Source organism: Hirundo rustica, chromosome 18 (assembly GCF_015227805.2).
Source record: "Hirundo rustica isolate bHirRus1 chromosome 18, bHirRus1.pri.v3, whole genome shotgun sequence".
Taxonomy (NCBI): Eukaryota; Metazoa; Chordata; class Aves; order Passeriformes; family Hirundinidae; genus Hirundo; species Hirundo rustica.
Genome location: NC_053467.1, coordinates 10,823,604 through 10,833,875, shown reverse-complemented (window position 1 = coordinate 10,833,875; position 10,272 = coordinate 10,823,604). Strand labels below are relative to the sequence as shown.

The 10,272-nt window shown below is 65.4% G+C and overlaps 3 protein-coding genes across 3 annotated transcripts; 2 read left to right on the top strand and 1 right to left on the bottom strand.

The window, feature by feature from the left end:
• The first annotated feature begins 264 nt into the window (after nucleotides 1-264).
• CDC42EP4 (CDC42 effector protein 4) lies at nucleotides 265-2,045 on the top strand. The gene has a single exon (XM_040081755.2). It carries the CDS (start codon nucleotides 304-306, stop codon nucleotides 1,249-1,251), a length of 948 nt encoding a protein of 315 aa, XP_039937689.1. The 5' UTR covers nucleotides 265-303; the 3' UTR covers nucleotides 1,252-2,045.
• A 1,324-nt stretch (nucleotides 2,046-3,369) lies between these two features.
• Nucleotides 3,370-7,014, top strand: CPSF4L (cleavage and polyadenylation specific factor 4 like). The gene is made up of 7 exons (XM_040081972.2): nucleotides 3,370-4,289; nucleotides 4,836-4,985; nucleotides 5,246-5,341; nucleotides 5,468-5,561; nucleotides 5,829-5,871; nucleotides 5,984-6,157; nucleotides 6,489-7,014. Exons 1-7 carry the CDS (start codon nucleotides 3,974-3,976, stop codon nucleotides 6,555-6,557), a joined length of 942 nt encoding a protein of 313 aa, XP_039937906.1. The 5' UTR covers nucleotides 3,370-3,973; the 3' UTR covers nucleotides 6,558-7,014.
• C18H17orf80 (chromosome 18 C17orf80 homolog) lies at nucleotides 6,908-10,256 on the bottom strand. The gene is made up of 5 exons (XM_040082039.1): nucleotides 10,251-10,256; nucleotides 9,110-10,136; nucleotides 8,707-8,814; nucleotides 8,173-8,289; nucleotides 6,908-7,710 (listed from the first exon to the last, which is right to left on the bottom strand). The coding sequence occupies exons 1-5, from the start codon at nucleotides 10,254-10,256 to the stop codon at nucleotides 7,682-7,684; spliced, it is 1,287 nt and encodes a 428-aa protein (XP_039937973.1). The 3' UTR covers nucleotides 6,908-7,681.
• Between the last annotated feature and the right edge of the window lie 16 nt (nucleotides 10,257-10,272).

The window sequence follows — 10,272 nt, the reverse complement described above, 5'->3', positions numbered from 1 at the left end:
TTCTCTCTGCTCCCGGGGTGGGTCTGGGGGAGTGGGGAGCTCTGGGGGGGCGGGTCTGAGGATGGAATGATGCCCTGCATGGAGCCAGTTCCGGGGAGAGCCAAGCAGCTGGTGGGCACAGAAATCCGCTCGGTGGGCTGAAATCCGCCTCCTGCCCGCGCCCTCGAAGCCTGACCGTGTCCCTCCCTCCCGTCCCCTAGGAGTGACGCGTCGGTGTCGCCGGCGGGATCCCGGCCGCGGAGCCGCGAGGCGTGAGCAGCGGGCCCGGCGCCGGGCGCGGCGCAGCCTCCCGCGGCCGCCGCCATGCCCATCCTCAAGCAGCTCGTGTCCAACTCGGCGCACTCCAAGCGCCGCTCGCGGGCCGACCTGACGGCCGAGATGATCAGCGCGCCCCTGGGGGACTTCCGCCACACCATGCACGTGGGGCGCGCCGGCGACGCCTTCGGGGACACCTCCTTCCTCACCAGCAAGGCCGGGGAGCCGGTGCCGGAGGCGGGAGAGGAGCCGGGAGCCTCCAAGCCCGGGCTGCTGTCGCGCCGCTTCCGCAGCAGCAAGCGCTCGCAGTCGGTGACGCGCGGGGACCGGCGGGACATGCTGGGCTCGCTGCGGGACTCGGCGCTCTTCGTCAAGAACGCCGTGTCCCTGCCCCAGCTCAACGAGAAGGACGTGGACAGGAGCGCGGGGCAGCTGCCCAAGAGCCTCTCCTCCAGCCCCGTGAAGAAGCCACCCGAGGAGATGAGCCCCGAAGAGCAGCAGCAGCAGCGCCCGAACGGGGCGGCCGCGGGGCCGCTGAGCCCCGCCCTGGATGAGCGCGACTTCGGGGACATCACGGACCTGCCCGTGGTGGTGGCCAAGGGCGGGGCGGGCTTGAAGCACGCCGAGTCCATCATGTCCTTCCACATCGACCTGGGGCCCTCCATGCTCGGCGACGTGCTGAGCATCATGGATAAGGATCAGTGGGAGCAGGACGAAGACCCCGAGGCGGAGGAGGAGGAGGAGGAGGGGGAGGAAGGGGAGCCTGCCCCGCCTGGCTCCCCGCTGGTGGCCGTGGCGGCCCCGCCGAGCCGCAGCCCGGCCCGCGGCGCCGGTGGCCGCAGCCCCAGGGACAGCAGTCCGGCGTCCAGCTGCACCTCGGGGCCCGAGGAGCGCAGCCCCGCGCCCAGGCCGCCGAGCCAGCGGGGAGCGCCCCCGAAACGCCCCGACAAGGAGTTCTCGTTCGCCGACGAAGACGACGACGAGATCCGGGTATAAAGGGCCGGGTCCTCGCTGCGCTCGCTTGGCCGCGGCGCCGAGCAGCCCGGCGGGTGGCACTGGGGACGACTCGGCTCGTGCCTCGCTCCCTCTCTGTGCTGCAGTGGGACAGCGCTCTGCTCCCGGGGCCGGGGCGATCCCGACCTCTGCCAGCCCCCAGAGAGCTCCAGCACTTCCCGGGAGCGGGGAGCAGACTCGATTTTGGTTCTTTCTGTTGGACTTTGGATACTAGCTCCTTCCTCCTGCTCCCCCTGCCCGTGTAAAGCGATTTAGGACCCGACGAGACGAGCCTTTGGAGTTTTAGCCCCTTTAGTGATATAAATATATTTTCCACCGTACAGTTTTTACTGTTTTCTGATTTCTACTTACCTTTCTCTACTCTCTTTTTGGTTTTAACCGAGGGAAGATTTCCCACGAGGAAGAACTTGGCTCTGGAGCTTCGAGGTGGCCTGGGACTATGGGCAGCTCCGGCTTTTTGGGTTTCTTGGGGACTTTCTGCAGACCAGGAGCCTCCCAGTGCCGTGGCAGGTGCTGCTCCCCATCCCTCGGATGGATGGATGGTTCCATCCCAGATGCTCGACCTCCAACCAGCCTGGGGGTCTCAGGGATGCTCCCAGCCAGCTCCAGGGGTGCTGATGGAAGCGTGAGTCTGTCCCCTGTGGGAGGAGCACCTGGAGGCCGCCGGAGCCAGGGAATTCCGGTGGGGCCGGGCAGTGCCGGGAGCAGGCGGCGGGAGCAGCAGGTTTTATACCGTGTATGTACAAACGCAAGGAATAAAAGGAAATGGTAGTGACCGCAGTGGCCTGAGTTCCTGACGGGGGGGGACACGCACCGGGAGCTCCTGCTGCCCGAGCAGGACCGAGCCTAGCCCTGTCCTGCTGCCCCCACCTTCCCTGCCCGTCCTGGCTGCGCTTTGGGCACCTGCCGTGGCCGAGCTTTCTCTGCCCGCTGCCTGAGGAAGCGGGAGGGCTCCTGCTGGCCGGATCTGGCTCGGGGCTGGGACGCTGGGGCCAGGCGCCTCCTGCCAAGGGCCGGCTCTGCCAAGGCTCCCCTCTCCCGGCCCGGGAGGAGGGGACGCTGCTGGGGGCAGGATTGGCTGTCCCTGCTCCCGGGGGCCGGGGGCTGCCCCGGGGGTTCCCGGCTCCGTGGGGCTGCCCTGGCCCCGCATGATCCCGGCACAGCGAGCGGGGCGGGTCGCTTCCATCCCACAGCCAGCTTCCCACAGCTCAGCCCCTGGGGAAATGGGGCTCTGCCAGTGCTGGGAAGTGAGTGCAGTCCTTGGATGGAGCCGGGCTGAGATGGGGCAGAGTGCCAGGAATGGCCCCACAGCCTTTCCCCGAGCGCCGGCCGGACTCTGCTCACCCGAGAGAGGGAGTGATTTATCCCCCTAAACATCTCCCAGCCCTGGGAGGGGCCGGATGCCCCTGTGTGCCCAAATGGATCTCCCTGGAGAAGCCAGGGGAGCGGGCAAACGCTGTGTGCCACAGTGGGGACACAATGGGCTCCTGTCACCCTGCGCAGGGGACATTGGGCCATTGTCTGGGACGGGGAGAACAACAGCAGCTGCAGCGGGAGGCTCTGAGCTCACCAGGCTGCCTCTGCCAGGGTCCCACATCCCACCCGCTGCGCTCGGGTCACTGTCACCTGGGAGGTCACCGGGCTGCTGGGAGGACAACTGGCTCCTGTTGTCCCTTTGGGATGCTGTGGCACGAAGCAGTGAGGTTTGGCCCCTGGGGTTTGGTCCCTGAGGTTTGGCCCCTGGGGTTTGGCCATTTGCTCCCCGGGGCTGTGGGGCGGGGAGGAGCCCTGGGGTGACACTTTACGGGCCGCCTGCCACCGTCACTTGGCCGCCCTGATCTCTGTGACGCCTGTCGGCTCCGGGCTGGGGCTCGGCAGCGCCGCGGTGCCGCGAGCCGACGGGGCAGAAAGCGCTCACGGTGCTGCCGAGCGCCGCCAGTGCCGGCCTCAGGGAGCCAGGCTGCGCCCCCAGGCTCCCCAGAGCCCTCGAGGGGCACGGTGACATCTGTCACATCCCCGGGGTGGCACCTGCGCTGTCCCACGAGGCTGCAGGGTGGGCGGTGGGTGCCCGGCGCCCTGCAGCACCCACGTGGGCAGCGCTGGTCCAGTGGTTTGATGGCAAGTGACAGAATGGGAGCAGGGCTCCGTCAGCCCACGGCGCCGCGGGACGGAGCAGGGACGGAGCTTTGGGATAAATCCAGGGGCCATCCGTATCCATCCAGAGTGTGCCACTGGAGCCTGGCGCCCCTGAAAGCCCCAAAGCGGGGATGGAAAAGGCTTCTGGGCAGCCCGGCGGAAGCGTCCCTGCCTGCGGATGGAAGAAGAAAGGCTTTAAGGAGCATTCCACAAGAAGATGCTGGGATTTGTTTGGATGCAAGGCGTGACCCCTTGCAGGAGGCCCGGGATGTGGGTCTGTCCTGCTGGAGAGCAGGCCTGGGGCAAAACACACGCAGCGTCCGCCCCGTGCCCTTGGAATGCTCAATCCCAGCACTGCGGCCGTATCTGCCTCCATTTAGGGCCTCGAAGTGAGGGGTTAACGCAGCTCGCAGCCGGCCCCAGCCGCGCTTTGTGGAGGAGAAGCAGATGTGGGAGCGGGGAGGAGGCCGAGAGGGGCTGGCTGGGGCCCGGGGCTGAGCTCCCCAGCTGCGGCACCAGGCAATCAGGGCTGCAAATTGGGATCAGATGTGGGCAACTCCCCCCGTAAATGCAGCACTCCGGGGCTGCTGGGGCTGGTTCTGCTCTGCCTGGGGAGGAGGAGGAGGGTTTTGGAGTGTTGTTGGGGCCCCGGGGTGGCTGCAGGGACCTCCAGAGCGCGGTGCTCCCGTTGGAGAGCTGTGTTTTCCTTGGGGAGCGTCCCTGCTGCCCTGCCCCTTCCCCTGCCTGTGCCGGGCTGGAGCAGGCTCTTCCCAGAGCAGGGACGATGCAGGAGCTGGTGACTGGCGTGGAGAAGATCAGGTTTGACTCCGAGGCTGATGTGGAGGAGCTCCGAGCTCGGCCCCTGCCCTTCCCGGGGGTGGACGGTAAGTTGGGGACCGGGCTGTAGCATTTTTGGAGGGTGACAAGGCTGGGGGAGCTTTTGGGGTTCTCCTCTTGCTTCCCTCCAACCACACCTGGGTGGTTTTATCCCGGCTCTGGGCATTGCTCACTCGGGGATGTAACTGGCAAAGCTCTCGGGGTGGGGCTGCCGGGGTCCCCAATGTCCCTGAGGTCCCAGCACTGGGGGTGGCAGGTGAAGCTCTCCCCACCCTGGGGCAGTGGGGACAGGCAGGGCGGGGACAGTGCGGACAGGCTGGCTGTGACAGGGGTGTCCCAGGTGTGCAGGGCCACCCCAGGGTGGTGGGGACAGGCAGGGTGGGGACAGGCTGGCTGTGACAGGGGTGTCCCAGGTGTGCAGGGCCACCCCAGGACAGTGGGGACAGGCTGGCCGTGACAGGGGTGTCCCAGCTGTGACACCGGTGTCCCAGGTGTGCAGGGCCACCCCGGGGTGGTGGGGACAGGCAGGGCAGGGACAGTGGGGACAGGCTGGCCGTGACAGGGGTGTCCCAGCTGTGACACCGGTGTCCCAGGTGTGCAGGGCCACCCCCGGCGCGGCGGGGCCAAGCCCGCGGTGTGCAAGCATTGGCTGCGAGGGCTCTGCAAGCGGGGCGACGGCTGCGACTTCCAGCACGACTACGACGCCAGCAGGATGCCCGAGTGCTATTTCTACTCCAAGTTCGGTAGGAGCGGGGCCGGGCAGCCCCTTCCCACCCCTCCGCAGACCTCTCGCCTCCCTCGAGCAAGCGGCTGATGCCACCTCCTGTCCGCGGGAAGAAGTGTCACTGTCACGCAGCCAGGGTCACTGTCCCTCCCCTCAGCCGAACCCGGCTGTCCCCAGGGCTCCCCGATTCCTTCCATCCGGCCCACCCTCGGGCGATTCCCGCCGCGTTTGGCTCGAGGGAAGCGTCGTCCCCAGCGTCCCACGCCTTGCTCCCGGCAGGTGAGTGCAGCGACAAGGACTGTCCCTTCCCGCACGTCGATGCCACCGCCGGCCCCGTGGGCTGTCCCTGGTACGACCGTGGCTTCTGCAGGCACGGTGAGCTGGCACGGGGCTGGAGCTCAGCACCCGCTGGGGATTCGGGCTCGGGGCCGCGGGGAGAGCAGAGCTCCCTCGGTCCCGGGGCCGTGGCGTGTCCCTGTGAGTGTCCCCTCCGCCTGGCAGGTCCCCTGTGCAAGTACAAGCACACGAGGAGGGTGATGTGCGTCAACTACCTGGTGGGATTCTGCCCGGAGGGACCCAAGTGCAAATTCGTGCAGTGCGTACCCGGGCGGGACTGGGGGGGCTCGGGACGTGGCTGGGGAGGGGGAAATCCCCTCTCTGAGGCGGCTGTGACCCCTGCAGGGACAGGGACGGGGACACAAAGGGTCTGAATTGACCAAACCCCGCACCCAAGCTGTGCTGCTGACAGCAGGGTGGGCAGGGGACGGCCCTGGTCCCCATGGGGGTGCCAGCTCCAGGACAGCCCTGAGGGGCTGTGGGGTCACCACGGGGAGTAACTGCCTGTCCTCTGTGTCCCCTCCAGCCTCAAGGCCGGGCTGATGACCAGCAGCACAGACCCGTCCAAGGTGAAGCTCTTCTCCCTGTGCCCACGGGGGTGACGATGCCCCAGCTGCCCCCCAGCTCCCGTGGGGCAGCGGCGGCCAACTGCCCCTCCTGCCCCCTTCGTTCCCCCCACAGGAAGCCACGTGTCCGTGGGGGCTGGCACAGCGGGATCTGGCCGCTGTAGAGCAGAGGGGAGGTGAGGACGAGCCACCCGAGGAGCCACCTGCTCGCGGCGCCCAGCGCCTGGCAGCTCGTCTGTGGGACGCCAGTGGCACACAGAGCCTGCTGGAAGGAGGCACCTGCTCCAAGGTGGGAGATTTTGGAGACTGGGAGGGCTGGGAGCGGCCTTGGGGGGAGGGCGAGGGGCAGCAGGTGCTGTGGGGGTTCCCAGAGTGCTCCCGAAACAGCCTCTTTGACTGGGAATTGTGTCTTTTGTTATTTGGAGCTGGGGAAGGGATTTCAGGGGTAATATCCACTGGGAGAACCCTGGGAACAACAAATCCTTCTGGGTCAGAGGTTTGGGTGTAGCTGGAGGTTTCGGGGTGCCGTTTCCATGATCCCATCCCATTGGAAACGGGCTCAAAACCAACATGTGGGAACGTGGCAGACGCAGCACAAGCCCCATTCCCTGCGCCCCCAGAGCGGATCAGTCAGCCCCTGTGCCGGTGAGAGCGGGAGGACTCCGCTGGAAATGCTGCTGGGAAAGTGACTGCAGAGCTCCCAGGCGGCTCAGGGAAGGAGGAGGACACTACGGAGCACCACGGGCACGGCACCGGGGCAGCCGCTGGACTAGCAAAGCCAGCGGGGTTTGCCCAGCACCAGCTCACGGTTGGCACAGAAATCACTTCACGCCATGGAAATCGGGACTTCCCACGGCTGGCTGCTCCCCCTGGCACCGCTGGCTGCGGGCAGGCTGGGGCAGCAGCGGCGTTCCCAAGGTTTGGAGGGGTGCGGGACTGGCTGGTGCCAGGATCCTGGGCACAGGGGTGAGTTGAGGATGCCCTCATCCCTTGGGAAGGGGGCGTGAAGCACCACGTTTTCAGGTCACAACCCAAGCAGGAAAGGAAAATCCACAGGGGTTTTTATTGCTGGTGAGAGAGTTTTTGGTGCAACACCTCTGTCACGGCACTAGCGCACTCTGCAGAATAAAGAGCTCAGACTTTTAATTCTTGGCTTTTCTTTTTGCCCTTCATGCCTGCAGCATGACCAACCCTTTCCCAGACATGTCTGGGAATGGCAGGCTGCAACTAGCACTCCTGACTGCCCTGCTTTGTCTGCTGCAGGCACGGGTTTGCCCCTTGGGCACAACAGCTCATCCCATGGATTTTTCCCTCCCCAGAATTAGGGCGCTGTGGTCTGAGCTGCTGCTCCACACAGGTCCTGGCCAGTCCCACCAGTACAAGGGGTGAGTACAGACTGGGCTGGGCCAGAAAATGGGTAGTGGGGTCGAAGCCCACCCTGCTACGACCCTCAGCTACAGAGGAATTGTCACAGGATCTCTAATGACAGCTCAGGACAAGGTGCTGTGCCCTGTCCCAGTCCAGGGATCTGGAGGATCCGTCCTCCAGGAGCTCTCCTGCCCACACCGATCTCCCAGGGTGCCTCTAAAGCTTTCTCATTTCACTACTGAAAGCTGCCTGGCCCACGGAGGGGTGACCACAGGCTGTCCCTGTCACCTCTCTGCTACACAAGCCGACCTGCAAAGCGGCCCCTCCTCAGCTCCAGCCCCAGCCAGGCCCCTGCTGCTGGGAATTCCTGATGGCATCCCGGTCCTGGGCGCTCTGCTGCCTCCCAAAGAGCTGTGGCTGTTCCTTTGGTGCTGCTCCAGCTCCTTCAGTGGTATTTTCGCCAGCGGTGCCGCTCTGGAAGAACAGGGAGAAAACCATTCCAGAGGGATCTGCCTGGGGGCTCTAGCTGGGGTGAGGAGCCCGACTGCAGCTTCTGTGTTTGTGTGCTGCAAAGGGGAACCACCCAAACACCAAAATCCCCTGTCACTTGTCGGGAACTGCAGGCAACAGGAGCTCCTGCTGGGACATCTCCTCCCTCTGCCCCGTGGATGTTTTCCAAGTGCTCCTGGCAATCCTGCTGCTCTCCACGGGACAGCTGTGAGCCAGCAACTGCTATCAGCACTTTTATGGAGCAAATTCCTCTGCCCACCCTGAGAATCCTGCTCTCTGAGCCCTGGTATTAGCCTTGAAGGGGGAGTATTTAAATAATTTAACTTAAATTATTCCAGAGCTTTAATTGACAGGGATGCTGACCAGACTGTCCAAGGGCTGCAAAAGGAGGAATTCCTGAAATAGGAGACCCCAAGGAATTCTTACTGAGGTGCTGGTAGTTCCAGCCATAGCTGAGCAGGCAGTACCCAGCCAGGAGCATGGAGATTCCAGCGGGTCCCCCCTGCTTCACATGGATGTACTTGGCACAATAACTGCTCCAGGCTGTTGGGAGAGAAAGGAAAGGGATAAACCGTGGGAATTCACTGCTTCCACGCAACTCCACAAAGCTAAAATGTTGGGGATGGTTGTTTGTTCCTACTGCCAGAGGGCAGGGAGAGATGGGATGATAGAGGGGAAGGAGTTTTTCCTTGTGAGGGTGTTGAGGCCCTGGCACAGAGAAGCTGTGGCTGCCCCTGGATCACTGGAAGTGTCCAAGGCCAAGCTGGACAGGGTCTGGAGCCACCTGGGACACTGGAATTTGTCCCTGCCCAGGGCAGGGGGTAGCACTGGATCATCCTTCTGCTCCCTCCCAAACCGTTCTGTGATTTGTGCTTTGTGAAGATCCAGGCTGGCTACTCGGCCCAGCACAGTCAGTCAGGGAAGTGGGATGGAAGTGCCCCAAAAGCCAGGGATTCTCACCTCTCTGCACTGCTGCCAGCAGCCCCCGGGGAGAGAAGTTGCAGGTGCTGATCCAGGTGTGCAGCTCCCCCAGCCTCACCTCCATCAGGGGCCTCTCCGAGAGGGGACCTGCGGGGTGACAGCGTGGTGTCTGTGCTGGCAGCGCAGCAGGGAGCTGGGATGTGAGCCGGAATTTGGGGCTTGGGAAAGGAGAGGGAATCGCCTCTCCCACAAGGTTTGCAAGAGCCCGACTCCAGCTCTATACAAACATGGAGCATTGGCTCTGCAGGCTGGGGGAGGCCCAGTTAAACCTCCTTGGATTCTCCTGGATCCTTCCCTGGGCAAGCCCAGCATTCCTTACCCCTCCTCTTCCCATTCCCAGCTGCCATTCCAACAAATCCCAGCAGGGAGGATTTTTTGTTACCTTGTTGCCCCTGTGCCAAACCACTCTTGGGTGCCTCCACTGCGATCCTCACATCCTGGCGGAAACGCTTCCCTGGAAAAATCCTCAGCCCTTCATAATCGGGATACAAATCTGGAAACCACTCCAAGGCCGTGGCGCTGCTGCCAGAGGCCTGGGGTGAAGGGGTGGGCTGGATTTTGGGGGAGCAGAGCAGAGCTAGCCCCAGGTTCCCCGCAGGCTCGGGCACTCCCTCCCCGCCGGCCCGCGGCCCCTGCAGCCTGCCGAGCTCATTTCTGGGTGTCCCCGGGCCTCCGAACGCCTCCGCCAGTGACAGATGGAGGATGGCGGGATGCAAAGCAGGCACGGGGGGTTTCGATCCCCCCACAGCTTCCAGGCGCACCCGCTCCTCTCCTGCCGTGGGTTTTTCTCTTCCCTCCTGCTGGACGAGGTCACCGGGGCCGTTTCTGCTCTCAGGCGGCTCTTGAAGCGCCTTTGTTGCCTTTAAAGTGCTTTTTCCTCCCTTGGAGCTGCCAGTCCCGTTCCCCACGGCTCCCTGACTCCGAGCCTCCTTGCTCTTGGGTTTTTGGGCACTTTTGCGGCTCTGCGGGTGTGGATCCGGGCCGGGCTCCGTGCCTTCCCCGCGGCTCCCCGCTCTGCTGCGGGGCTCCTTCTCCCTGACCACCCTGGCGCGGTGCTTCTCGATCACCACCTTCACCCCCTTCTGCAGCAGCTTGGGGACATCCTCCACCTCCTCGGGGTGCAGATCCAGGCTCCTGGCCACGTCCCGCACGGCACGCGAGCCGCTCCGGGCGGGGCCGGGACCGGGGCCGGTAGCGGGGCCCGGGCGGGGTCCCGGCGCTGCGCTCGGCCCCGCGGCGCTGCCGGTGGCGGGGCAGGGCTGAGGGCTCGCTCCCAGCGCGGATCCCGGTGCGCTGGCGGGGCCCCGGCGGGCCCCTGACCCTCGGCCGCTGCCGGGCCCGGGGTCGCTGCCCGGTGCCGGTGGCGATGGCGGCGCGGCCTTGCAGTGCGGGAGGTGCGAGCGGAGCCGCTTGAAGGGCCGCCGGCAGTGCGGGCACAGCTCCAGCCCCGGTCCCGGCCCCGGTCCCGGCCCCGGTCCCGGCCCCGGTCCCGGCCCCGGTCCCGGCCCCGGTCCCGGCCCCGCCGCCATGGCCGCCGCTGCCCCT

Excerpts from the sequence above, each read along its gene's own strand:
- CPSF4L (XM_040081972.2), top strand. The coding sequence starts at position 3,974 with ATGCAGCACTCCGGGGCTGCTGGGGCTGGTTCTGCTCTGCCTGGGGAG. Across the intron at positions 4,290-4,835 it reads GCCCTTCCCGGGGGTGGACG|GTGTGCAGGGCCACCCCCGG; the intron begins GTAAGTTGGGGA and ends CCGGTGTCCCAG. Across the intron at positions 5,872-5,983 it reads GCAGCACAGACCCGTCCAAG|GAAGCCACGTGTCCGTGGGG; the intron begins GTGAAGCTCTTC and ends TTCCCCCCACAG.
- CDC42EP4 (XM_040081755.2), top strand. The coding sequence starts at position 304 with ATGCCCATCCTCAAGCAGCTCGTGTCCAACTCGGCGCACTCCAAGCGC.
- C18H17orf80 (XM_040082039.1), bottom strand. Across the intron at positions 8,815-9,109 it reads TTTGGCACAGGGGCAACAAG|GTCCCCTCTCGGAGAGGCCC; the intron begins GTAACAAAAAAT and ends GTCACCCCGCAG. Across the intron at positions 8,290-8,706 it reads GCTGGCAGCAGTGCAGAGAG|CCTGGAGCAGTTATTGTGCC; the intron begins GTGAGAATCCCT and ends CTCTCCCAACAG.